Source organism: Drosophila hydei, unplaced genomic scaffold (genome assembly GCF_003285905.1).
Source record: "Drosophila hydei strain 15085-1641.00,03,60 unplaced genomic scaffold, DhydRS2 tig00008125-arrow-arrow-pilon, whole genome shotgun sequence".
NCBI classification, from domain to species: Eukaryota; Metazoa; Arthropoda; class Insecta; order Diptera; family Drosophilidae; genus Drosophila; species Drosophila hydei.
Genome location: NW_022045835.1, coordinates 1,143,924 through 1,168,319, shown reverse-complemented (window position 1 = coordinate 1,168,319; position 24,396 = coordinate 1,143,924). Strand labels below are relative to the sequence as shown.

At 41.2% G+C, this 24,396-nt stretch overlaps 9 protein-coding genes across 10 annotated transcripts; 5 read left to right on the top strand and 4 right to left on the bottom strand.

Moving 5' to 3' along the window:
• Positions 1–506: 506 nt before the first annotated feature.
• Positions 507–4,602, bottom strand: LOC111605216 (potential E3 ubiquitin-protein ligase ariadne-2). The gene is made up of 3 exons (XM_023323638.2): positions 4,016–4,602; positions 1,043–2,379; positions 507–738 (listed from the first exon to the last, which is right to left on the bottom strand). The coding sequence occupies exons 1-3, from the start codon at positions 4,092–4,094 to the stop codon at positions 586–588; spliced, it is 1,569 nt and encodes a 522-aa protein (XP_023179406.1). The 5' UTR covers positions 4,095–4,602; the 3' UTR covers positions 507–585.
• A 624-nt stretch (positions 4,603–5,226) lies between these two features.
• Positions 5,227–9,909, top strand: LOC111605272 (DNA repair protein RAD50). The gene is made up of 10 exons (XM_023323715.2): positions 5,227–5,373; positions 5,429–5,999; positions 6,067–6,280; positions 6,346–7,524; positions 7,585–7,651; positions 7,709–8,065; positions 8,132–8,301; positions 8,360–8,620; positions 8,678–8,780; positions 8,841–9,909. The coding sequence occupies exons 1-10, from the start codon at positions 5,305–5,307 to the stop codon at positions 9,786–9,788; spliced, it is 3,939 nt and encodes a 1,312-aa protein (XP_023179483.2). The 5' UTR covers positions 5,227–5,304; the 3' UTR covers positions 9,789–9,909.
• A 448-nt stretch (positions 9,910–10,357) lies between these two features.
• LOC111605274 lies at positions 10,358–11,790 on the top strand. Its single transcript, XM_023323717.2, has 2 exons — positions 10,358–10,700; positions 11,229–11,790. Exons 1-2 carry the CDS (start codon positions 10,434–10,436, stop codon positions 11,706–11,708), a joined length of 747 nt encoding a protein of 248 aa, XP_023179485.2. The 5' UTR covers positions 10,358–10,433; the 3' UTR covers positions 11,709–11,790.
• An 807-nt stretch (positions 11,791–12,597) lies between these two features.
• LOC111605229 (membrane-bound alkaline phosphatase-like) lies at positions 12,598–14,439 on the bottom strand. Its single transcript, XM_023323658.2, has 3 exons — positions 13,980–14,439; positions 13,205–13,895; positions 12,598–13,147 (listed from the first exon to the last, which is right to left on the bottom strand). The coding sequence occupies exons 1-3, from the start codon at positions 14,382–14,384 to the stop codon at positions 12,642–12,644; spliced, it is 1,602 nt and encodes a 533-aa protein (XP_023179426.2). The 5' UTR covers positions 14,385–14,439; the 3' UTR covers positions 12,598–12,641.
• Positions 14,440–15,165: 726 nt separating this feature from the next.
• LOC111605285 (serine-threonine kinase receptor-associated protein) lies at positions 15,166–18,398 on the top strand. The gene is made up of 4 exons (XM_023323729.2): positions 15,166–15,204; positions 15,334–15,748; positions 17,339–18,004; positions 18,068–18,398. Exons 2-4 carry the CDS (start codon positions 15,628–15,630, stop codon positions 18,265–18,267), a joined length of 987 nt encoding a protein of 328 aa, XP_023179497.2. The 5' UTR covers positions 15,166–15,204; positions 15,334–15,627; the 3' UTR covers positions 18,268–18,398.
• A 44-nt stretch (positions 18,399–18,442) lies between these two features.
• On the bottom strand, positions 18,443–19,358 carry LOC111605286 (eukaryotic translation elongation factor 1 epsilon-1). The gene is made up of 3 exons (XM_023323731.2): positions 19,161–19,358; positions 18,775–19,080; positions 18,443–18,715 (listed from the first exon to the last, which is right to left on the bottom strand). Exons 1-3 carry the CDS (start codon positions 19,239–19,241, stop codon positions 18,563–18,565), a joined length of 540 nt encoding a protein of 179 aa, XP_023179499.2. The 5' UTR covers positions 19,242–19,358; the 3' UTR covers positions 18,443–18,562.
• Positions 19,359–19,496: 138 nt separating this feature from the next.
• Positions 19,497–21,077, bottom strand: LOC111605281 (putative gustatory receptor 59f). Of its 2 annotated transcripts, XM_023323725.2 has the most exons (4): positions 20,882–21,072; positions 19,914–20,826; positions 19,709–19,861; positions 19,497–19,653 (listed from the first exon to the last, which is right to left on the bottom strand). In XM_023323725.2, exons 1-4 carry the CDS (start codon positions 20,986–20,988, stop codon positions 19,558–19,560), a joined length of 1,269 nt encoding a protein of 422 aa, XP_023179493.2. In that variant the 5' UTR covers positions 20,989–21,072; the 3' UTR covers positions 19,497–19,557. The 2 variants fall into 2 exon arrangements, with proteins under 2 accessions (XP_023179493.2, XP_023179494.2); XM_023323726.2 differs by lacking the exon at positions 19,497–19,653 and having other exon boundaries at positions 19,742–19,856; positions 20,882–21,077.
• Positions 21,078–21,080: 3 nt separating this feature from the next.
• On the top strand, positions 21,081–22,415 carry LOC111605284 (putative gustatory receptor 59e). Its single transcript, XM_023323728.2, has 3 exons — positions 21,081–21,970; positions 22,044–22,193; positions 22,264–22,415. Exons 1-3 carry the CDS (start codon positions 21,107–21,109, stop codon positions 22,342–22,344), a joined length of 1,095 nt encoding a protein of 364 aa, XP_023179496.2. The 5' UTR covers positions 21,081–21,106; the 3' UTR covers positions 22,345–22,415.
• Positions 22,386–24,334, top strand: LOC111605260 (sodium channel protein Nach). The gene is made up of 7 exons (XM_023323698.2): positions 22,386–22,604; positions 22,665–23,153; positions 23,211–23,307; positions 23,371–23,474; positions 23,541–23,619; positions 23,679–24,033; positions 24,090–24,334. Exons 1-7 carry the CDS (start codon positions 22,405–22,407, stop codon positions 24,332–24,334), a joined length of 1,569 nt encoding a protein of 522 aa, XP_023179466.2. The 5' UTR covers positions 22,386–22,404.
• The last annotated feature ends 62 nt before the right edge of the window (positions 24,335–24,396 follow it).

Sequence of the window (24,396 nt, the reverse complement as noted above, 5' to 3'; positions counted from 1 at the left end):
TACAGTTACAAATACTTGAATATTATTAATATTGTTGTTGTTGTTTTTGCTACAATACGTAAATACGACTTACAGCTAAATCATGTTGCATATTCCTGCAATTCTCTCACAAAATGTTCATTGTTAATTGTTTTTCTTGTTGGAGTTTTGCTGGGGTTTTAAATTTCAGAATTTGTTTTTGGAAAACTATTGATAGCACTCGCTATTTGTTGTTGGCGCAAGGCGTTATATTGCAGTTGAATCGATTTTTGCGTGACATCGAAATTCACAACTATATACATACACATATATATATATATATACATATATATATATATATATATATATATTATTAAACATACTTTAGATTATAGCTACATATGCACTTGAAATATTGATTTAAAAATTAGCTACAAATTGTTAGACTACATTATGTATATATATAATATAGTTATTATATACGCGTCTACTTATACTGTCAAGTGTCGAGTCACTAAATTTTTAAAATGAAAATCTTCTCTTCCTTGTGCTAATGCGGATGGGTAAGGCGAAAGGATGGGGGATGGAGATGGGGATGGGACTGGGAAAGCGCAAATGAGGGAAAGCCTATGTTTTTCCAATGAGGGGAAAAAAGTCTTTGAGTAGTGTGGTGCGCCGCTTTTCCGCAATATCCATTTGATTCTCCAGTACTGCACGATCCGTTGTCTCCGCTCGCTCGATTTTCCACGACAGATTCTCAATTTCAGCCTCCAATTGCGCCTGCAGGAATAAAAAATATACATATATTAATTAAAACTATGAAAATATAAAACTAAATTATGTTTGAATGGACAGTGTCGACTTTTGCAATCTTAGTATGTACGTTTAAATAAATAAAGTATCGATATACATATCGAATTAGGCAACTATCGCGAACGAAAGTATCTCGATATACTCGATACCTAATCAAATATTGTATATCGTATTGGCTTTACAGATCTCAATACAGCGAATATCGTAACAAAATTTGTTTCACCGCTAATAGAAATCTGTTGCCTATGGTTACATTTGATTCGCCACTCACCTGTTGGTATTCGAACAGATTCTTGCGGGAGCCAGGTTCCATATAGTAAGCATATGGATAGGTATATTGCAGGGTATATCGACATTTGGCTAGCAGCGCGGCTGCATTGAACAGATATTGCCAATCGATCCAGGTGCCGCTGCCATTCATCACTTTCGTGTTGATCCGTTGACGCAATCGATCGATGGTCTGCTGTTCCAGCTTGAGGGATTTGGAATGATTCTCCCAGCGTTCGTAATAATGTAAATACTTTTTGAGAGCCTCGCGCGCCTGTACATGCACCGATTCGTTAGCTATATTAGGATTATCCTTGTAGCGCGAGCACTCGTAATACTCAGACCCATGCGTCTTCCAATCCCCCAGGCACATCCAGCAGAAATCGTGCTTGCAATTGAAACATTGCATGTGATTGCAGCCGCCATTCTTCTCGATGCAGATGTGACATTTGGGACAGTCTTTGGTATGGGCGCTAATGTAGTTGGCGGTTTCGCTATCATCAGCGCACTTCGTCAGCCATTTCCTAATGATCTGACAGTCTGTGGGCGCATGATAGTCCATGCCACACTTGAAACAGAAGCCCGTATGGCACACCTTGCAGATGGCACGTTTTGCACAGATCTCTGTCGATTGCACAATGATTTGGCAATTGGGGCCAGGACAGAAGCGCAACTGCGGATGCGATTTCACATAGTCCTTAAAAGCAAACTGCTGGTATTTATCCCGCATAACCGGACGTGTGACCAGAGTCAATACCAAGTCTTCGGGCACACGAACATTACACTGTTGAGCCATGCACCCAATCTGTATGGAGATGCCCTGAAAGATTTGCGTCTCAAAGTAAATGGTCCAGCAATCCTTGCAAAACGAGTGCCCACACGCTAAGCTATAGAACTTATCATTCGGTTGCGTACTCGCGCACACAGGACACATTCGTCGCTGAGGCTGTTGCTGTAGATTGCCGCTGGCAGCTGTTGTTAGAGATGAAGTCAATGTTGTTGATGTCCTATAGCCGCTGCTGCTGCTCAATCGCAGCAATTGGGCAGCCGCAGCAGCACTGGTTGATGCCGCCTCCGCTGCTGTTGTGGGCGGCTTAATTCTCGCCGTCACAAGCAATGCATTCGCATCCTGACGATATTTCTCCACCACAGCCGCATTGTTCCATTGATGTTCGAGCAGTAGAACTTTGGCCAATGACGGAGTTATTTGCAGTATTGTATTTAATTTCTCCACTAGCTCATTGAGCAGCTTTTCAATGTCCTCGACGGTTAGGCAGTCGTATTCAAAATATTCGGGATCGGCACGCTTTGGATCGAGCCTCTCGACATCGCAGTCTTCGCCTAAAAGTAGACAAAGATAAAAGCAATATGAAATTACTATGTGATTCAACATCAACATTATTACAGGGCATTTAATAGTCGGCCAAATACATTTTATACTCCAGGTCTATCGATAGTCAGTATGTCGATAAGTATTTATCGAAATTTCCGTTTTTCTACAAAAATCAGGATCTTTTCCATCAGCTGTTAACCTGTTATGCTTGTTTATAGGGTAGTTTTAGGTCTATCTGACATATTTTACATGATGCATTGTAAATCTTTGCACCCTTAATTTATAGTTTCTAGTAATTTGATTCTGCTTTCCCATATAGTCTACCAAAGGACTAACCAGGTGCAATCTATAAATGATTCATTTCGTTTTGTTACCTGCTTTCGAGCTCTATTCATAGGTTTACAATGAAAATGGAAGAAAACCTTTATTTGCCACACCAAAAGGCAACCAAATACGAAATAAAAATCAAATTCATGCAGATGGATAATGGAATTGATTGCTATTTTAACGACGGTTGGGTAAAAGGGAAGAAAAAGTATTGAAGGCCGAATATTACGTCGTTGGCTTACAAATGAGATTTACCTATGACGTCACAAGCAGCTCAGAATGTAAGTGTGTGGGCGAGAAAGATGGTAAGAAAGAGAAAGAAGAAGGCAGGTCAAAAGCAGCTAAAACAGTTGGCGGAAGAAACTACACGACGCGACTATGCGACGTCAGACACCGAACACTTGAGCACGCATCTCGCTGCAAAGAGGCACCAACAACAATAGCAACATCACCAACAGCAGGTAAAAGAGGTACCAGTAGAAAGAATACAAAGTAGAGGTGATAATAAGATAAAAAATAAACAGAATGAGAAAATAATTTAAGTTGAGACGGCTAAGAGATACCCTGTACGAAAAGTACGAAAAGAATCAAGCTATCGGTAATTTTAAATGCACTTGATTTACTGCATATTGTAGATGAACCTTTAAATATAAGACACAAATGACACACATTTGATTTTGACTTGTAACCAAATGTAATATACCCTTTACGTGCCCAATAACTGTAGGGTATAATCATAATAATAGAGCTTTAATAGAGAGCTGGTCGCGCACTTTTTGGCGCTGGCCAAGCTGAACGTACGAACGATCATTTCAAGTTCAATTTCAATTTCAATTCCATAATTTAAGCTTCATGGTCAAAACGTAACGAACCGAGCACAGCAAGAAATATTAAACACAGTCAAATTATATTGTAAACGAGCGAAGACGCCGCAACGGACAACAAACAAATAGAGGAAAAAGAGTTCAAGTGTAAAGGCAGAGAACAGGGCAGCAAAAGGCGAATGTCAAGAGCCAAGCAACGTGCATGCGATTTTATGGAAGGTTAAATGCGCAATGCTAGGCACGACATATGATTGTGTGGTTGTGTGTGTGTGTGTGTTTGACTTTAAGGTGAATAACCATAGCAAAACGCATGCAAATTGCACACACAAACACACACTGTGACATGTAGCAAAATACCTTGTCCAATAAGAACATTAAAAAGCTGCAATTGTATGTGTTGTGTGCTTCAAATCGATTGCGTGTGTGTAATCGATAAGCTGCACAAAGCGTCCTTGGACGCTGTTTTCTTCCTGTGTCGCCCCCACCCTCTCACCTGTATTATAGTAATCATAATCGTCGTCAAATTCCCCATCGTTGTCCGATTCCAATTCCATTTCAATGTCCGAGTCCATTGCAACTCTGTTCGAAGGTGGCAGTGGCAGAGGCGGGGAAGGAGGTGTGACAGGCAGCCTTGCCTCTGCGTGTGTGTGCGTTTGTGTTTGTGCGTTTCTCGCTTGGTTGCCCGTTTGCCCGTTGCCTTGCCTGACGACGACGATTGAAGGGCGAGTAAAGCAAAATCGTAAAAATACTTCGTTACAAGGCTACTGCACGACCGAGGGGGTTGGCGGGGGTCTCTTTTGTTGTTGTTGTCGTCGCTGCTGCTATATTTGTAACAGTTGCTATTGTTGGTGGTGGCGTTGCTGCTGCTGGTGGTGGGGGAAGATTTAGTTATTGTTTTTGTGCCGTGGGGTACGTTGCAATTTTCGTAACGTCGTTGTCGCACTCCCCATTTACATCGCTGGCTGGAAGAACTTTAGCTTAGCGGGGTGGCAACGTTGCTGCCAATAGATCCCGTTTTATTTTCGTTTCTCACACACACACGTACACGCGTAAGCACACACATGCAGAGCTGGTGCTACTGCTGCTGCTGGTGCATTCAATGCTGTGCATTTGATTTTTTTGTAATATAAATAGACACTGACTACACATTCAGGTTAATTCTTTCTCGCTTAGTTTCTGTATTATGTGTGTGGCAATCAGCATGCAATTATTTTTACTAGCAGCATTCAATTCCTTTGTCTTTTGATTTTTCGCAGCGCCTGCCTGCCTTACACTCGCACTCGCGCACTAGCTGCGTTGCTCGCCCCTCTCTCTATCTCTCTCCGATTACCCCCTGCACTCTCATCAACACACTCACTCACACAGAGCAACACCCACACGACGCTGCAGGCACACACAACACGGTCACCAGCACGAGTACGAGTACGTAGCACAGTTTACGTCAGTAGCAAATTGCGCAGTTTGATTTATTAGCTATTGCACTTTCTACATTTATTAATAATAACTTATAAGACACGGCGAAAAAACGCTCTGCGACGCAGAACTACAAAACACACAGTGTGACCATAGCTACCATACTAAAATATGCAGAACAGCTGTTTGTGGTGGTTGTGCGATAGACGCTCGCTTTCATAGCGCATTATTGCGTTTACACTTAACGCATCTATTTACTGATAGTTATCGACAGTAAGTTGGATCCCTTAGTTATCGTTCCAAAGTTGCCGGCAAAACTGCGTTATTTGTCGACATTGTGAAATTGTTTAAAAGTATTAAAAGAATAATATGTCAACAATCGAGAAACTATCCATACAAGGTGTACGCAGCTTTGGCGTTAACGCCGAAGATATGCAAGTAAGTTTCTATTTGAAGCTATCCTTAACACCTGTTGCTCATCCTCTATTATTAGAGCCTCACATTCTCTTCGCCGATTACGCTAATCCTTGGTCAAAACGGATGTGGCAAGACCACAATTATTGAATGCTTGAAATATGCACTCACTGGTGAACATCCACCCGGTAGCAGCAGCGGCAAGCATTTCGTACACGATCCCAATATATTTGACAAAAATGAATCCTTGGCCCAAGTGAAAATGCTAGTGCGCGATCGGCGAAATGTCCAGATGTCCATTTGTCGCAGCATGAAGGTTACCAAAGTGAAGAAAAACCTTACTTTTAAAACTATAGATTCCACGGTCAATTTTCTGGGTAGCAATGGAAAGCCCTCAAAGAACAGCCAAGAATCAATGAGCTCTCGCGTCATCAATACGGATATGGCCGTTTCCGATTTTATGGGCGTGTCCAAAGCGATAATTAACAATGTGCTATTTTGCCATCAAGAGGACTCCAGCTGGCCACTGGACGAGCCCAAGAAGCTGAAGGAGAAATTCGATGCGATCTTTGGCATAACTGAGTACAACAAAGCTCTCGATAGGATCATCAAACTGCGAAAGACAGCCATGGAGGAGTTGAAAGTAATGAGTATGTAACGAGTTACCAAAAAATAATAAGCTAGTAACTAACATTGATTATTTATATTCCGCTTCAGATGAAAAACTTAAACTATTGGAGCACCTGAAGAAAGAAATGGATGAGAAAACGATGAATCTGCAGAAGGCGCAGCGCCAATGTGATGACCTTAAGGAGGAGTGCATTAAATGTGATGAGGAAGTGAAGCCAATTGATGAGCGATTGCAGGAGATCCGCAATATTGAGTGCGAAATAGGAAAATATCAGGCGGAGAAAGTCAAAATGGATACCAAGTATTGAACACATCAGTTGCTTAGCCATATAAATAGAAACTATTTAAATCCCTTATTTCCGATAGGCATCAAAATTGTGTGGAACAAATAGCCAAGCTAAAGAGACACATTAAAACGCCATTCGAGGGCTCTCTCGTTGAATTGGAGGCGGAGATGCGTAGCTTCAGCCAACGAATGTCCGAATTAAAATTTCAACTCACCGATGTGGAAGATCAGCTGCTGCAAATGCGTAAAACGAAGGAAGAGCAACAGAAGACGCTGGCGAAACAGGACAAGGAACGTTATATGGCACAGCAAAAGCTAAAGAACGAACAAGCATGCAAACAGGAACTCACAAGGCATATTCAGACTTTAAGTGCTCAACTTCAAATAACTGTGGAAGCATCTGTCGTTGACAATCCACAAAAATTAAGTGAACTTCTGGATGACATCGATGGGAATCTTATGGCCAAGCAGTGTGAAATCACAGAGCTATCCGAACTCAATGATCAGGCGGATCAAGCACGTCAGGCAAAAATCGATGACCTGCGCACTGAGCTAACCAAATCGGAGCAGAGTATAAGCACACGGGAGAAGCAAAAGGTGGACAATGAGCGAGACATCGAATCATTGGAGCTGAATATCAAACAAATTGAGACATCGCAACAGCAGCTCAAAGTGGTAGAGAAGCAAATCGCGGATACGGATGAAAAATACGAACGTTCGACGCGTAACTTCAATCAGGAAGCTTGTCGTCAGGTTATAGCTAGCAAAAAGGCAAGCCGAGATAAGAAGCAGGCGCATTTTAAGCAGCTCGACGATCAGCTCACATTTCTCAGCTCCATAGCCAAGACAATAACTGAGATTGCACTCAAGGAGAAAGAGCTGGAGAAGAAGAATCATGAAATACAACGCGTGCGCAGCAAACATGGCGATAATCTGGGCAAATTCTTTAAAGAAGCTATATCAAACAATTATCGTCGTGCCATGCAAAATGAATACGATAAGCTACGTAGAGAAATCGAGGAATTGAACGTAGATGCCGATGGTAAAAAGTTGGCGAAGCAATCACATGAAATCAAGCGAAAGAATCTAATTGAAGAAATCGCGCGCATGGAGAAGGAAGTGCAGGACTCTGAAGAGCGAATTTATCAAAAATGCCATGCCATGCCCTATGATGAGTTGCTGCTGCGCAGCAAGACAGCCATAGCTAAGCTACAGCTGGAGCATGGAGCCCTTAAGTCTGCCGAAGCCATGTACAACAAGTAAGATATCTAACAATCTACCTGTCCCTCAGTAATCTGTTCTCTATTCTAATCTTGCAGGTATATACAGAAAATAGATGAGGAGCCCAGCTGCCCGCTGTGTCATCACAATATGTCAGGGGATGAGGTGCGTCTATTATTATAGTTATCAATCATTAACTGAGCTAATTCTCTACTGTCATAGGCCTGCGATTTGACTACCGAGTTAACGGATGAAATACAAAAGCTGCCGGATAACATAAGCCGCACAGAAAAGTCTTTAAAGGCTGAGCAATCGAAGTATGAGCAGTTGCTGCAGATTAAGCCAACCATTGACAAAGTTAAAGAACTGAAGGAGAAGCTGCCTAAGAAGAAGGAGGAACTTCGCATTATTGAACAAAGTCTAGGTGATATAGTCGGCGAATATGAAACGCTAATGGCTCAACTTGGCGAGCCGACGCACAATATGGACTTGGCCAATTCGATGCTGGGCGATATGACGCTTCTAGATGAGGCGCTCAAGGAATCTATGCGCGTTAAAAAGGATTTGGAACAGCTAAAGGTTCATACGCTTTAAAATTATACTTTAATTTAAATATATATTCTAATGTATATATTTAAATTGCAGGCTAAATTGCCAGAGAGCTATGATGCCAGCGTCTCCATAGAAGAGTTGCAAGCGCAAAAAGCAGAGGTATCCAAAGAGGTAGATGCTGAGTCCAAGGCGCTGGAGACAAGTCAGCAAACATTTGAACAGCAAGTGGAAGCGTTGAATCGCTTGCATGAATTCCTAAATGGGTAGAATTTAGTTATATTAATATTATACAAATATACTAAATAATCTATTTTTTGTTAGCTTAAAGGACAAACGGATAAAGCTGCAAGAGGGCGTGCAGAATCTTCCACAATTGAAGGATCGACTAGAAAAGCTTACTCGCCTGGTCATTACAATAAGCACGGAAATTACTGAGCTACGATCAAAGCTACTGCCACTTAAGCAAAGATTAAGCGCAGCTCTAACGGAAAAAGCGCGCTTGAAGGAAAGTGGGCGAGTTAAATTGGAGCAATTGCAGATTAAATATATGGAATACAAAAGCACCGATAAGGATATCCAAAGGTAAACAATTGAAACTGTATCTATATATATATATATATATAAATATATCCCTTATAGATTAAACGAACAGGCACAAGAGTTTGCCAAGCTGGATCTAGTGAATGCCATCAAAAAATTCGATGCTGCCGTAAATGCAACCAAAGTGGAACTTAATAAATTGGTAGCTATAAAGTATATCTACTTCTGTATATCTATTCCTACACAACCTATCTCATTCTAGGATACACAAATACAAGAAAAGAGCGATAAATTGGAAGCCATTAAGAAGAAATGCTTCGATCAACAGGCTGAGGAGCGCGATCTAAAGGACAATCGCGAGCTGAAGCAGCTACAAATGAAAGAAAGTGAATTAAGTGAAGATTGCCAGAAGTTGTCAAAGCAATTGGGAAATCTAGATTTTCGTAGCGTCACAAAGGAGAAGAACGAACTAATGAAGAAACGTGATGTAGCTACCGTACGACGTGGCGAGCTACTTGGGCAGCAAGGCGAAATCAACAATCAAGTAAATAAGCTACAGAAGGAGATTAATGAACCCAGATATAAGGAGTCCATGAAGAACTATATGCAAGGCAAGTTCGAGGTGGCTGTGAAGCGATGTGGAATCGAAGATCTTGCCCGTCATCGCCAGGCCTTGGATTGGGCTCTGATTGAATTTCATAAGGAGAAAATGAATAACATAAATAGTTTGATACGAGAGTACTGGCGCATGATCTATCGTGGCAACGATATTGATTATATACAAATTAAAACGGATGAGAGTAGCACTGAAACCTCTGCCGATCGGCGTAAGAACTATAACTATTGTGTGGTACAGTCGAAAAATAACTCCGTGATTGATATGCGTGGACGTTGCAGTGCCGGACAACGTGTCCTTGGTTCACTTATCATACGAATGGCCCTGGCGGAAACTTTTAGCAGTAACTGCGGTGTCCTGGCCTTGGATGAGCCCACAACAAATCTGGATCGTGATAATATAATGTCATTATGCGACGCACTCAATCGCATCGTCGAAAGTCGCCAACATCAATCGAATTTCATGCTCATTATAATTACACACGACGAGAACTTTATCTCCTCCCTGGGCAAAATAAGCGAGTATCATCGAGTGCATCGCAACTCTGAATGCAAATCGGTTATACAAAAAGTTCGAGTCGACGAGGGTAATTAGATATAAAAGATATACACATGTGACTATATTCCACATATAGGAAATATTTACTATACATTGGAAATAGTCGCTACATATTTACATATATATATATAAGATGAAATGTTACTATATGTCATATGAAAGGAATATTTATTATGTTATATTTCTATTTTTGAATAAGAATGGAAACATTATGTACGCATTCCTTATCAATTTTATATTATTGCTTTTATTATGTATCTGAATCCATTAAATATTCTTGTTTCTCAATCCTATCTGTGTCGATTAATGTATGCATAATGTTGACTAATTGACCTAATTGAATGATAGCTGTAATAAAGCTCTCCTCCTTCGGTCCCATAAATTCAGAAAATGATTGTTGACAATTGACGTTACAGGATATGTCAGTATTATCTTCCTTGTTCTCTCTTTCTCTACTCTTCTCGCACTCTCCCTTCTCTCTATATCTTTACTAATTCAGTTCTTCCTGCCTATCAATAAATTGATAATTAAAAGTTTTTTTAATTGATGTATTATATAGTTCGATTCTTAACTTTAGTGTCGATAGCTGGCTTCCCCTGCAACGTCATAATCAAAACTTAAAAAAAAAAATTAAATTCGATTTTTTTAATTTGAATTTTTCCCATCCACGGCATATGGCACATGGCTGCAAAAAGTTGGTATGGAAGTGCAGAAATCGTTGGCCAACATGAAGCAAAAGGGCCATGTCCTCAGCTGTCGAATGGCAACGGAGATAAGCTACCAGCCGTACTACTGCTTAAGAAATATCCACAGTACTATAAGACGAAGCAACAGGCAAACGATATAACCAAAGCATTAATCAACCATGAAAGGAAATGTTTTATGATACCGTATACAAAGAAAACAAATTCCTTCAATCCACTCAGCACACCACGGCTGACGAACCAGGTAGGAATTGAGTATAAAGTGAAGCGCCATGAAGCGAATATTGGTCTAAGTATTGTCTCTATAAAGTATGCAACAAAACCCGTTAACACACAGCTGTTCATCGTGCATGTAGCAAGCTTCTTCATTTCCTTTCCAGTTGTTCCAAGAGAATTCCCACTATTATTACGCCTTGCTTACTATCGATTGCATACATTCTTATCGATAGTTTAGTTACGTTAATGTTGTTCACTAAGGTTGTTAATATAATCGCAATTTGTAAGACTTTGAGAGTTTATGCAAGTATGCGAGGGTAGTCTGAACAGTGAACTATAAACTAACAAAATATATTTCTTACATATTAAATGTTTTATAATTATTTTAGAAAATTATTTATATATAAATATAAATTATAAATATAATTATATATAAATATAAATTACCTGTTCTGACTGTCCTTTCACAACAATCAACTTCCAAACAGTCTTCACTTTATAGCCGCAAATCCATGTAATGTAGCTACTAATATCAAATATAACTTCTGATTCACAGTTACCTTTGGTAAGAAAACACAATGCGTCGTATAAGCACTCCGTTCGCCTGGATCCTAATACCTTTGTGGGTCGCGTGTTTCCCATGATGTTTCGGCTACGTCGAGAGCAATGCAAATGTCTCAACTGTCGTCGAGCACTGGCGCTGCGTGAGACTGTGACTGATGTTGAGGATGTACTATTATTGTCAGATTGTTGTACTGTTGTGGTATATCCAAACAGGAAACTAGAGAATTGGAATCGTGTTACCGTCGGTACAATAACGGGACAGAAAACGCTATCCAAAAAGCAGCTAACTGAAACCTGCCAACTAGAACCCAAATCTATTGCACAGCCAGTTCCGGAAGAGCAAAAGATAATGCTGACCAGAAATTCAACAAAAAAAATCAAAAAATCCAAAAAATCCAAAAAACCCAAAAAACCCAAAAAAAGAAAATCAAAAAAAATCAAAAAGATCAAAAAGATCAAAAAAGTCAAATAGTTAACTTCAAGTTGAAAGTACTTCAAAACCAGATTCCACATTAAATAACGGGTTTGGATAGAGTTCACAGTTAACTCCTATAGATTAAGTTCGTATATTGAAAAAGCATTTTTTCAGTACTTTTAATCTATATGTCTTAACTGAACATTTCTGTCTACAATTGATTTGAAATCAGTTTTAAAGTAATTGCAATGCGAATGAAAAATATTTTTATTTTTATCAAAAAAAATGATGAAATTGTAAGTTGAAATGCAATTTGTACAAATAAATGAAGAAATATAATAAAACCAAAATAGAATTGTTGTAAGTGAACTGTAGTATTGTAAGCGAATAATTAATTGTGCGATAGTTGGGAGAGCTCGACTAGCAGATACCCGGAACACTGCGCAGTGCTGCTATGTCAATGACCCTCTACGTTTCTTTCATACATACATAACAAATGCTACCTACATAATGGGCTTTACTTTCGAAAACTAGACTAAGCTATGTATTTGGAATGGATTCGCTTCGTTGGACGAATCAAACTATATAAAAAAATTTGCTTATCTTATCATATATAGTATAAGAGTCTCAAAGGCACCCAGACAATATACTTAAGGCATCTGTAATGAGTTAAGATCATGATCACTTTTATGATATAAGACAAGCACTTAAGAGTTATTTTTATTAGACTGAGATATAAGCAAAGATATTTTAAGAGTAGCACAGATAGGGCATGGCTTTAGCTGTTATTTTTAGATTTAAATAAGGAGAAAAACGTATTTTGCAATTCCTTCTTTATTTGGCAGTTAGTTATAGGAATAGGAATAGAAACAGGAATAAAAATGGGAATAGGAATAGGAATAGGAATAGGAATATAGCAATATAAGAATATAGTATCATATACACACACCCCTCTGCATCCCTTCCTCTCTTTCTCTCTCCCTGAAGGCTCTACTTGGCATCGCATAACTTGGGTCCTTTGCCAATGCATGCAGCATAAGCCATTAGATGCGGAATCGTGCTCTGTTGCATGACGCCCGTAAAAAGATGACTCTGCGGTCCTGAGGCGAATATGCCGACATCGTCGCCCGAATGAACGCCCTGATCTTTGGTTATATAGCTAGGAAAGACAAAGTCACTTCCACCAATTTCTTGCGTCATATCCATGCGTTTGCCATTCGCATCCAAATAGTTCTTCGGACCGGCAGCATAGTTGAGCGTGCTATATTTAATGCCATTGACATCTGCATCGTGCTGATTGAGTCCGAGAATGGGTGTGCCTCTGCCGGGATAGCCAGATATTGATAGCGTGTGTCCATGATCCGATGTGACGATGATTAATGTGTCCTCAATGCTCGTCAAATCGCGAGCCAACTTAATGGCCTTCTCGAACTCCAGTACCTCATCCAAAGCATAGCCTGCCTTGGTATAATGATTGCCATAGTCAATCAAGCCACCTGGTTAGAGTAGATGCTATCAGCTCAGCTGCACTGATCGATATTATCTACACTCACCTTCAATAAAGGCAAAATAACCATTTTTATTTTGACTCAACTTCTTGATGGTGACCTCCGTGAGCTCGGAGAGCGTAGGCTGGTAGCTGGCATCTGCCTCCAAGTGGAAATCCATTAGCGAGGACTGAAAGAGGCCTACAATGCTGGAGACTGCGGAGACATTCATGCTCAACAGCTGCTTGCGATTGGTGACGAGGACGCCACCGTCGTGCTTCGCCTGCCAGCGTGAGAGTAGATTAACACCATCCGAGCGCTCGCCTGGATTGCCATGCGAATCCTTAATGGACTTTGGCAAAAATTTGCCCATGCCGCCGCCAAGCATCACTTCGAAGTTTCGCCCAGGCACTTGGGTAACCAGTTGGGTGGCCATATCGACGCATTCCTTGGGGTCGACACCGTAGCTTTCCACATCCGTGTCGCATTCCCACATACGATTCGCTGTCTTGGCATAGGCGCCCGATGGACTGGCATGGGTGAGGGTTGTGGTAGTTACAATGCCCGTGGATTTACCCGCATTCTGGGCCCATTCGGCAATTGAGGTGAGACGATTATCTGGATTTTGGCTTTCCGTACAGTTGTTAAAGGTAACCGCAGCGCTGACTCCAATCTCAATGATGTTGGTCTTGACGCCGCACAGATACGCCGTAGCTGTGCAGGCAGAGTCCGGCACTTGAGCATTGGAGCAGTAGGTCTGCATCAAGAGAGTGAGAGAGAGAGAGAGAGACAGATAGAGATTATGTCTGCTTTTCGACGCTCATCTGCAGGCTTAGCTCACCCGACTCAGACCCGTGTGCGGAAACTGTTCGAAGCTCAGCGACGCTTCTTCACCAGTTCCGCCCGCTTTTTGACCCTTGAGTATACGAGCTGCTGCCACCGTGGACAGCGACATGCCATCGCCTAAGAACATAATCAAGTTTTTGGCCTTCTTGCCATTCGGTTGTGGCAGCTTCAATTTCCTGCCCAGCTCCTCATAAGCCAAGTCATACCAGAACTGGGGGTTCTTTTCCTCTGGCGGCGTATACTTTTCAGTGGCTATACCGGTGTCAAAGCGCGCTTGTATGAATCTCTTGCCAGTCAGCTCCTCCACATGATGAACTCCATCATGTGCACCGAGAGCAACGCCGACCAGGACCAGCACTAGGAGTATCAACTGATGCTTGAGGCACGACATCTTTAGCATCTACCACTTGGGCTTAGCTCTTACCAACTGATACAATTTTTGGCAACCTACCAAGGTTTTTATACATATTCTACTAGGAGTTAGAACTTTACGAGTATAGATTTTTATGGCTGAGTGATAGCAAGATCTTTTTCCACTCTATATCTCGAATGTTGATTATTTTTTTTATATCTACAGCTCAAGGCGAATCTATGGCACACTTTTGTTTATTTTTTTTTTTTTAATTATGATCAATCATTATGATTTTTGGTATGAGTGAGGTGCTTGACTAGAGAAATTTGAAATCTGATTACGAAAGCAAGATCAAAACGTTGCTCTAATCTTAAAATAGTTGCTGAGCTCATTTGGATAAATATTAAATAAACGTTGACTTTTATAGAACACGTGCTAAAGCTAAAAGATAACCGTTTCGCTCACGATTTTGGAACGTGCGGCTCAATTTATCAGGGTACAAGTTTTTCTGCCTCCTCATAAAACAAATTTTATCAAAAACTCGAGTTCCAGTTGGTTGGCCGTAAAAACTCTGGAATTTTACTCTTGTATTAATGTTCATGGACTACGAGCAGTAGGAAATTTGTTGTTTAATTTCCGCTCTTATAGCCACGAAAAAAGAAGTTATACAAATTTTGAATATTTGATAATTGATCTTTCTTCGCTCACTGAACGCAGAAAAATGCTCTTCTAAGCGATACATCAACTGCACAACTATCGATGTTTGCATTGTGCGCACGGCTCAATTATCGATACTTTGGCTGTACCGTCGATTCTTTTCGCAACAATCATTCGGCAGCCAAATCGTCCAACAACAACAGCGTGTCGCGTAATTATTTTTATTCCATCTCTTGCTAATAAAAAAAAATATAAAAAATTTAAAACAGCGCTTATATATTTAACTATATATATAAATACTTGTAAATAATTTGTTTCCATTTGTTTTTAAACAACAAAGTGCCGACAAACAACAGCAATAGCAACACAAACAACATCACACGCACTGCAGCTGCCAAGGACACGAATTATATGAAAGTAGTGCAGCTAGGAGCATGAAACGGCATTAAAATATAAAGAGTATTCAATAAGCAAAGAAAAGTACAAAGTTTCAAAACTAAAACAAAACTCAACGATTATAAACCAATTGAATTAGAAGTAGTATACAACGGGTATACAAAACACGAAATAGCGAGAAAGTAATTGTTAGCGCAGGAGGCAGAAAGAAGAATCGCAGCTGATTTAGCTATCAAGAATGGCGGCCAATAACTTGAGACAGATTCCATTGACCTGCAGTGGACATACCAGACCTGTGGTGCATTTGGATTTCAGTGATATCTGCGATAGCGGATATTTTCTCATATCGGCTTGCAAAGGTAAGTAAACAGTTGATAGTGTTGAGAATCATGAGCACCGACTAGACTATACCCTGTAAGCAACTCTGAGTAACATAACATTAACTTGCCATATATAAATTGAGGATATGCGTAGATATTAATCGCTTGCATTATCGATAATTAATATGATCGTACTCTGATCCACATATGTAAACGCCAGCCTCGAAATGGCTTCAGATAAGAACTTGTTGGCTGCTTCCGCCTGTTGCATATGTTAATTGCGGCTTCATAATACCCTACATGCTTCGAGTATAGGGTATGTAAACGCGTCCTTGTGTTATTTATATATATATGTACCTATATGCAATTGTATGGGTCGCATTTAAATATATTATATAGACAACGTGCTAGCTTGAGCTATGTCTAGCCTGGCCGCAACCTTGACCCAAATGCAAAAACAAAAACAAAATTAACACGAAACCAGTTTAGCAAAAACCCTTTGCCAAACGCTCGGCTGCTGTACATACATACATCTGTATGTATGCATGTATATATTTAAGATACGTTCTTTACCTTCACAGTGTCTACAAGCACTTTATATAAAAATATGTGTGTGTGTTTTGTATTTGTGCTTTCATAAATATTGTTACGGAAAGTATTTTTCCCATTGCAAGTTCAAGTTAATTTTTTATCGCCATTTAATGCAATGTTTCCCCCTTGTTTAGCAACTTTTTAAAAAACTTTATTTGTTGTCATTCGCAGGAAGCACCTTGAAACTTCTATATTTATAAACATATACATATATATACACACTGCAGCTGCGACACGTTGAAAAAACAAAAACAAGTCACAAGTTGCAATCGACTGTTGCCAACTAATAGATACTCTGTACCCATTATAATTGGCTATCTTTAAAATAGTTTTAGTGACACTAGACTGTTCCCAGTTTCCTGTTTTTTTGCGTTGTACTAAACAGTGCTTACTGTGTTCCCGTTATATTTATTCATGCAATTCTTACTGGAGCGAACCAGGAACAGTTTAACATACTTTGCCTTTATATGCATTTTTCCAATTGGACCTACTCGAATCATTAAAGGCTTTTACTATATCATTCTCTTTAAATACTCTTAAGTAGCATACCCTTTTTGTTTGGGAACAGAGCATATAAATAAGGTGATAACAACTGAACTTGTAAAGCGACAACTAAAAAACGAGAAAAAACTGATTGAGCGCTTAGATTTGCGTCCCTGCGCACATTCACAACCTGCCTCAAGCGGCAGCGCTGCTCCCGTTCTCTTTCGTCTGTCTGTCGATCACGTTGCAATGGAAATGACGTGAACTTGGTGCACGGCTGCCCATTTGCGTGCATAAATCGACGTCCACGTCGGCGTCGCAGCTGCTGCGTCAGGTCGTTGGCATTGAGCGCAGTCGTTGAGTCAAGGTAGCTTCCGCCGCTCACGCATACATACACACACACACATGCATACATTTAGACATTGCATTTAGAGATCGCAATTAAAATCGATTTCGATTTCTCGCGTCTGCCATTTTCACAGATGAGTCACACACACATACACTTATTATAGTCAGCGATTACAACTAAGAATCGATTTCGATCTCTTGTTGCAGATGGCAGCCCAATGCTGCGTCACGGCGATACCGGCGACTGGGTGGGCACCTTTGAGGGACACAAGGGCGCCGTCTGGGGCGTGGCGCTCAATCGTAATGCTACGCTGGCTGCATCCGGCGCCGCCGACTTCACCGGCAAGGTATGGAATGCGGTCAGTGGTGCCGAAATACACAGCTTCCAGCACAAGCATATCGTCAAGAGCGTCGCCTTCGATAACAGCTCCGAGAACATTGTCACCGGCAGCAATGAGAAGCTGGTGCGTGTCTTCAACCTGGAACAATCGGAGGCGGAACCCGAGCTCTATGTGGGTCATGCAGGTGCGATAAAACGTGCTCTCTTCTGCCGTGACGATAAGTGCATCATCTCAGCGGCCGATGATAAAACGGTTCGTCTCTGGGATCGCATGACCGGCATCGAGGTGCAACGCCTGCAATTCCCCAACAATCCAAACAGCCTGGAGATCTCACATGATAATCATGTGTTGACCATAACGCACGGCTCAACGATTAGCTTCTGGGAAATTGATACGCTAAAGAAGCTAAAGGAGGTGAAAGTCCCGACGAATGTCGCGTCGGCCAGTTTACATCCGGATAAGCATGTCTTTGTCTGCGGCGGCGAGGACTTTAAGATGTATAAGTTCGATTATATAACAGGCAATGAAATTGGTAAATACTAAGAAATCATATCCAAATTATAGTTCCTACTCTTATGATAATTTATACCAACAGAATCCTTCAAGGGTCACTTTGGACCAGTGCATTCTGTGAAATTTAGCCCTGATGGCGAACTCTATGCAAGTGGATCCGAGGATGGCACGCTGCGTCTATGGCAGACTACAGTGGGCAAGACGTATGGCCTATGGAAATGCACCGAGCCAAGTGAGCTGAACAACTCGCTTAGCTCGCCACGTGAGGTGCCGGCAAACTGATGTTGGAGAAGCACAAGTCGCTGCTATACAGCGCAAACACCGCCAATTCATAGAAAATGATTGAAAGAAACATCAATTTTTCATATTACATATTTCGAATCACACATAATTTGTAATTATATATTTCTTTTTCAAATGAAATGTTATCGATAACGATAAACAAGATTCCAGCGCTCTTCACTCAATGGCATTCGAACACATACATGCATGCACACTCACACACGTCAAATGTGCATGTATGAATAATTCTGGTATTCATTAGAAATAAATACGGAATCGGTTTCTTTTTGGCCATTTAAATGTGTGTGCCTGTCGCCCAGTTGTGCAGGTAAATGGTTGTAAAATTAAGCATAGTCTCGCCTTGATGTATTTCGGGTCGTTGCTGCAAATGATCAAACCATCTAGATAGATTTAAATAGTTCTCTTTATCCACAGGCGACAGGGATTTCTGTAAGCAACATAAAATAGCTATAAAAAGGTTATTTCTTACAGTTTTTAAGTTCTTACAATAAGATCACCGATAGCATAATACACAGCGAGATCGGCGAGTGTTATGAAGTGTCCCACTAAATACGATTTGCTGATAAATAGCTTGTTAAAGTCCGCTAGCAATTGCTTTGATACATATTTATCCTTCGAACCGGGTGCTACATAAAGAACCGCAAATTCAATCCATTGATAAACCTGTGCCTGCACTTCTTGGGTTACAATACTATTTTGTGCCGTCTCCGATTTGGATTCACGCGCCATGCTTTCTAGTATGGTAGCAAAGCCCGCGACCGTTTTGTTTTGGGCGCCAGTGCGTGTTACGACCTTGACAATAAGAATTAGATTAATGTCGCGTACATATAGAGCCCACTGTACCACACACGTTCTAATTTAAGTACCATTACCTGTTCCTCATTTAGCTGTATTTTACCGGGTGAAACGCCCAGGCAATTGGCTATTTTCTGCACCGTTGCAACGTCGCACATATTTATTAATTAGAATAATATTGTATTTAATATACAGACGCTCGAGTTAAACGCGAATGTGCAAAAATGTTGAGATGCGCAAAGCAGGTGTTTGCCAGGGGTGCAATAAAAACTGTTGGTAAAATATCGATAGGCCCATCGTGCGTGCCTTTATTCTAAAATAATATTGTAGGACACCGGAGCAGAATAATGAGCATAAAGTTAAATATTTATTGAATATAATGAACATAATCAAAAGGCAATTTGTCAGCCAGGGCTACAATATAATCGATAGAATAAAAATCAGAGACTATCGATAAGTTTAACGCGCGTACTTTTATGTGTCTAAACTGTCGTAGGCATGAGCCAGTGCTTGAAATGTAACATCGTATTGGAGCAGAAATATAAATAAGTTAGCGGTGATCATCAGCAGCTGGAATATATAAAAAGTTACAAAGGGACAATCACTAAAATGTGTATATACATACCGCTGGTATAAGTTCGTAGTCCAACTCAAAAAGGTCGCAGGCTACATGTGCCCGTACATTATCCTGCAGCTGCAATTCAAAATGATTTATTGTTTCCATCAAATCTTCGTCAACGCTATGAACAGTGTTCAACAATGTTAGGCAGTTGCTTTGCTGGGAAGCTAACAGTTAGACTTATATATGTATGTATTTCACAACACCTTACCTCCCGCTGGACGTTGTGATTGAAATAAAGAAGACAAAACATTTTGCACGTATGCATAAGAAGAAATAAATTATTGTATGCCCACCAGTTCCAGTGTGCTCCAGTAGAATTCTCAATAGCCTTATAGAAGAGGAACAGATTCGTATTAAAATTTATCAATGAGCTCGCATACAGCAACAATATCGAGAGGCCAAAAGTTTGATTGACAATTTTGGTAAAATGAAGAAGACTTCGATGTTGCAAGCGCAGCTCCTGAAGTGCGGCACGTCGAATGAAAATGCCCCGCTGCAGCTCTGCATGCAAAGACTTTACCAAGCACTTTAGGCGACGACAGATGCCCTCCATTAAAGTGTAGTAGAGCACAAAGGAAATGCTGGTCAAAGTGTTGGGTACGACGTAGGTGTTCCAATTGTACCACGATTTCCAAAAGTTTTCAACGCTGTTAAAGAACACAATGGGTATGGTGCAGCTAATAAAGATGAGCAGCAGCAAGAGCTGAAAGTGCACGAAGCGACGAATCTTTTTTCGTTTCACAATATATCCACTGGCCAAATCGAATTTGCCAATTGTGTCGAAAACCTGGCCAATGCGTCGCTTCCAGCTCAGGCTTATTATTATAATGCAGGCTATGTGTATAAGATAAGTGATCGATTCAAATATATAAAAGTTTCTCTCTAAATTGTTCAGGTCGCCGCTGCTGTCACTCAGTTCCAAGTAGGCAGAGAAGCAGAGCCAAACATAGAGCAGGAATAACCAGCAATGCTGCACTACATCATGCATGCGACTCGTACAGTGGGGCAATACGGCAAAGGGAACACTGCCGAACAGCACACAAATAATCAGCAGAAATCGCAGCTCCTGATGCAGTTGCTCTGCATTTGATTTGTACAGCTGTTGTGTAAGGTTCCAGTTCCTAAGCACCAGTATTTATCAATTAAGCTTCAAATATGTCTTGTGCACAAACATACCTTGGCTGCTTTCCAGCTAGTCCCTGTTGTAGCTGCGTCCAGGCAGCTATCCGACGTGCTTTACGCTTGAGCTTCAACATTTCGTTTGACATTTTGGAGGCTCTCATGTTTTTCAATTAGCTTTCATTAGGCACCTCCTGACAGGCTTCCAAGAACATTAATCAATTCCCACTTAATGATGTTAGATTTTATAATTTAGCATTTAGTTCTTCTGTTAGCTTTAGCATGAGCACTTGGCTTCATTTGCTGTTCTTCTGTGCCCGCTGGCTGGGCGTCTCTCCACCGAGCGAGCAGCTCAAATATCCACATCTAGTTTGGTCCTTGCTGCTTCTGGGCTGTGTCTGGTTCTTCACGCTGCGTCGCTTGATCACCATGAAGTTCTACAAGCAAGTCTTGACCATACAGAAGCTCTTCTATTTCGCAGAGTATCCAGCGAACATGTTGCTTACGGCTCTGTTCTCAATGCGTATTTATCGTAGCGAAGATTTCTATAGACGTCTCTGGCGGCAGCTGAGTCGCCTCAAAGCGCAGCTCTTTGTGGATGCAGATGCGGCTCGACTACTCGATACAGGATTACGAAAACATATATTGAAACTGTTTTGCATTATACTTGTCTTTCATTCGCTCTGCGTGCTGGTGGACAGCGCCTGGCTTAATTTTGAATTACTACCCAGCATTGCCAGCAATTGTGCCCATCAGCTGCCCAGCGCAATCATCAACTTTAGTCTGCTGCAATATATATTGGCTCATCATTTGCTCGGGCTGTTTTATGTGAAGCTGAACCAGCGTCTGGCGGAGCTACAGCAGCGTCCAGCTGGAATTCAGCTAAAGCTGGAACAGCTGCGTCTAACAAGCATCGCCTTAGATGGCATTCAGTCCAAGTTATTGGGCAGATTTGAGTTTGCATTGCTCGTGAGCTTTGGCAATTCGTTGCTGAGCTTCTCCTATGAAACATTCAATACATTTCGGCTTCTGGAGCTGGCCCAGTGGAGGGACTGGGTGCTCTATTGCTATCGCGCGTTGTGGCTGCTGTTGCATGGGTCTCGCACTTGGTTTGTGCTGCGCGCTAATGAGCGCATTATAGAGCAGGTGTGAGCTGTTTTTGTTAACAATTAACCCATTAACTGATTTTAACTGCCTTTTACGCTTTCTTCTTTTGTAGAAATGCCAGCAACGCCTGCTTCTCAATCAACTAGACGCGAGCGACACCCGCTTGGAACGTTCTATTAATCGTTTTTTGCTGCAGCTCCAGTCGAACCACAACCAACCCTTGGCGCTCTGCATCGAACTGGACACCCTGTCGCTGGGCGGGGTAAGTGCTGGCATTATCAATCAGAAACATCATAAATATCTGCTTTCTGTGCTTTTGTTCTGGTTGACAGTTTATCAACGCATTGCTGGTCATTGTTATATTCCTTATACAAATCGATTTGGGCAATAAATCGCTAAAGGGCTTTGTCTGAATAATGGTTACTCAATAAAGAAGAGCGTGCTAGGCTTTTGCTGTTTCATTTCTTTGCGAGATGCGTTCACGTTTGCAGCTGCAGCTGAAACGCTGCGACGCTTGGACAAGAAATTGGCTATTGGCTATTGGCCGACTTTTGCATTTGATTATTTGTGCTGTAAGCTGCCGGCTACGAGATGTGGCCGCACAGGCGGGCGCTGAGACCAGTTTGTTGGCCATACGATTGACAGTGAATCGGAGGCTGCATATGGCTGAACGGTTTGTTCTGATCAGTTCAGATGAGCATAATATTGTTTAACCGTATCCATATTCTTGCAGACTTCTGTGGCTTTTTGTCCTAGTGGGCAGCGTCTTTGCTGTTTACATGCTCAGCGAGTTGCAGATAGCTAGATACATCAATTCACCCACGGTGATCTCGGTGGATCGCGATTACCGTGGCTGGAATGGTACGCTACCTGCTGTTACCTTGTGCTACTATGATCACATTGATTCCTTCAAGGCCAATGAGCTGATACAGGATGTTTGGAATGTGTCCATTATTGATGAGGATTACTTTTATATTATGGACTTCTTGTATGCCGTGGTTAATGCCACGGCTACCAACTATGCTGAGCTAGCAAAATTTGCCAGCGATGAACGTTTCGATCAAGTGGATCTCTATCAGATTATACATACCATAAATCGACCCTTTGAACAGGTCATTAGCAGCTTTGATGCTGACTTTCAAGTGAATGTGGAGATGGTAATGACTGAACGCGGCTCCTGCTATGCCATCAATGCACCCATGTCCACAATGTTAAGCAAGAAGTAAGTAGAACGTAACTATAACTATGTTTAACCTTTTAACCTTTTCAATTATTGCAGAGATGCGGATTATGAACAAATACCACAGCCGCTGACCTGCCAATTTGGCAAGCAGCAATGCTTTATACGCATGGATCTATACGAGAGCACCGGCGTGGTGAGTATATAAATATATATCTATATAGTATAGGTAGCTCATTAACTTAAACTTTTCATGCAGTTGGATGTTCACTCGCCCTATGAAGTTTCCGCGTCGGAAGCCAACATTATTGCACTTCACAAGTCCGATGAAATAACAGCTTCCTTTAAGGTGTTAGAGACAGTGTAAGATTTGCTTATAAATTTCAGATTACAGACTAAGCTATATAGATATACCTTAATCCCAACCAGTGCTTCGAATAATCTGCGAGAACTAAGCGTAGAGCAGCGTAAGTGCGTCTTCAATGATGAGGAAACTTCTAATCTCAAGGCAAGTCTACTCACCAGTTTTGTCTTCAACTTCTCACAGACTCTTTGGTTGCCTAATAGGTATACAGCAAATCCTTATGCCTGGCGCGCTGTCGTGCTATCATGGCATTGGAAATGTGCAACTGTGTGCCTTTCTTCTATCCCTTTGTCGAAGGAGCCTCTTGTAATCCAGGTGGATTTGAATGTCTTTTAGATTTTAAGTGGCCCATTTGGGCGTTGCACATTTGTAAATGTCCTTCGACTTGCACGGAAATCGAGTATACCATGCAGACGGTCAAGAAGAGCTCTTGGGGCATAAAGGGCAATGACGAATCAGGAGTCATAGACATGGCAACATCTAGCTTTCGCTGGGATTTAATACCACCCAAGGTTCGCTTTCGACGCGATGTAGTGTTTAGCTTTGAGGATCTAATTGGTAAGCTATTGACTTTACCAGCAAAAAAAGTTTGACCAAAAATATTATTCCTGCAGTATCGTTTGGTGGTGCTTTGGCCTTGTTTGTGGGTGTAAGTGTCATGGGTTTGGTGCAAATGGGCTACGTTATAATCTTTAATATTTTGCTGGACATAATTAAGCTTCTGCGCTTTATTCACGCATTTTACTTACGAGCAGGCTGCCGTCGCCGAGCCACTAAGCCTTTAAGTCCCGATCACAGCAAGAAGAATATCTCAAGAGCTGAAACAGCAGAGTTACCTTTGTTTGAATATGTAAACTAATAATTGTTTATATCGAAGTGCCGTTAACGGCCTTTTGAAATGCGATGAAATTGTGTGTTTAG

What these genes read in the sequence shown, in the direction of transcription:
- LOC111605216 (XM_023323638.2), bottom strand. Translation starts at nt 4,094, where the DNA reads ATGGACTCGGACATTGAAATGGAATTGGAATCGGACAACGATGGGGAA. An exon ending in TTATGATTACTATAATACAG is followed by an intron (nt 2,380 to 4,015) that starts GTGAGAGGGTGG and finishes GTCTACTTTTAG; the next exon opens with GCGAAGACTGCGATGTCGAG. An exon ending in ATCTGTTCGAATACCAACAG is followed by an intron (nt 739 to 1,042) that starts GTGAGTGGCGAA and finishes TTATTCCTGCAG; the next exon opens with GCGCAATTGGAGGCTGAAAT.
- LOC111605272 (XM_023323715.2), top strand. Translation starts at nt 5,305, where the DNA reads ATGTCAACAATCGAGAAACTATCCATACAAGGTGTACGCAGCTTTGGC. An exon ending in AAAGTCAAAATGGATACCAA is followed by an intron (nt 6,281 to 6,345) that starts GTATTGAACACA and finishes TATTTCCGATAG; the next exon opens with GCATCAAAATTGTGTGGAAC. An exon ending in AGGATTTGGAACAGCTAAAG is followed by an intron (nt 8,066 to 8,131) that starts GTTCATACGCTT and finishes TTTAAATTGCAG; the next exon opens with GCTAAATTGCCAGAGAGCTA.
- LOC111605274 (XM_023323717.2), top strand. Translation starts at nt 10,434, where the DNA reads ATGGCTGCAAAAAGTTGGTATGGAAGTGCAGAAATCGTTGGCCAACAT. An exon ending in CACCACGGCTGACGAACCAG is followed by an intron (nt 10,701 to 11,228) that starts GTAGGAATTGAG and finishes TCTGATTCACAG; the next exon opens with TTACCTTTGGTAAGAAAACA.
- LOC111605229 (XM_023323658.2), bottom strand. Translation starts at nt 14,384, where the DNA reads ATGCTAAAGATGTCGTGCCTCAAGCATCAGTTGATACTCCTAGTGCTG. An exon ending in CGCACACGGGTCTGAGTCGG is followed by an intron (nt 13,896 to 13,979) that starts GTGAGCTAAGCC and finishes CTCTTGATGCAG; the next exon opens with ACCTACTGCTCCAATGCTCA. An exon ending in TTATTTTGCCTTTATTGAAG is followed by an intron (nt 13,148 to 13,204) that starts GTGAGTGTAGAT and finishes TACTCTAACCAG; the next exon opens with GTGGCTTGATTGACTATGGC.
- LOC111605285 (XM_023323729.2), top strand. Translation starts at nt 15,628, where the DNA reads ATGGCGGCCAATAACTTGAGACAGATTCCATTGACCTGCAGTGGACAT. An exon ending in TCTCATATCGGCTTGCAAAG is followed by an intron (nt 15,749 to 17,338) that starts GTAAGTAAACAG and finishes CTCTTGTTGCAG; the next exon opens with ATGGCAGCCCAATGCTGCGT. An exon ending in TATAACAGGCAATGAAATTG is followed by an intron (nt 18,005 to 18,067) that starts GTAAATACTAAG and finishes TTATACCAACAG; the next exon opens with AATCCTTCAAGGGTCACTTT.
- LOC111605286 (XM_023323731.2), bottom strand. Translation starts at nt 19,241, where the DNA reads ATGTGCGACGTTGCAACGGTGCAGAAAATAGCCAATTGCCTGGGCGTT. An exon ending in TACAGCTAAATGAGGAACAG is followed by an intron (nt 19,081 to 19,160) that starts GTAATGGTACTT and finishes CTTATTGTCAAG; the next exon opens with GTCGTAACACGCACTGGCGC. An exon ending in ATGCTATCGGTGATCTTATT is followed by an intron (nt 18,716 to 18,774) that starts GTAAGAACTTAA and finishes TGTTGCTTACAG; the next exon opens with AAATCCCTGTCGCCTGTGGA.
- LOC111605281 (XM_023323725.2), bottom strand. Translation starts at nt 20,988, where the DNA reads ATGAGAGCCTCCAAAATGTCAAACGAAATGTTGAAGCTCAAGCGTAAA. An exon ending in CTAGCTGGAAAGCAGCCAAG is followed by an intron (nt 20,827 to 20,881) that starts GTATGTTTGTGC and finishes ACTGGTGCTTAG; the next exon opens with GAACTGGAACCTTACACAAC. An exon ending in ATCACAACGTCCAGCGGGAG is followed by an intron (nt 19,862 to 19,913) that starts GTAAGGTGTTGT and finishes TTAGCTTCCCAG; the next exon opens with CAAAGCAACTGCCTAACATT.
- LOC111605284 (XM_023323728.2), top strand. Translation starts at nt 21,107, where the DNA reads ATGAGCACTTGGCTTCATTTGCTGTTCTTCTGTGCCCGCTGGCTGGGC. An exon ending in ATGAGCGCATTATAGAGCAG is followed by an intron (nt 21,971 to 22,043) that starts GTGTGAGCTGTT and finishes CTTCTTTTGTAG; the next exon opens with AAATGCCAGCAACGCCTGCT. An exon ending in ACACCCTGTCGCTGGGCGGG is followed by an intron (nt 22,194 to 22,263) that starts GTAAGTGCTGGC and finishes TCTGGTTGACAG; the next exon opens with TTTATCAACGCATTGCTGGT.
- LOC111605260 (XM_023323698.2), top strand. Translation starts at nt 22,405, where the DNA reads ATGCGTTCACGTTTGCAGCTGCAGCTGAAACGCTGCGACGCTTGGACA. An exon ending in AGGCTGCATATGGCTGAACG is followed by an intron (nt 22,605 to 22,664) that starts GTTTGTTCTGAT and finishes ATATTCTTGCAG; the next exon opens with ACTTCTGTGGCTTTTTGTCC. An exon ending in TCCACAATGTTAAGCAAGAA is followed by an intron (nt 23,154 to 23,210) that starts GTAAGTAGAACG and finishes CAATTATTGCAG; the next exon opens with AGATGCGGATTATGAACAAA.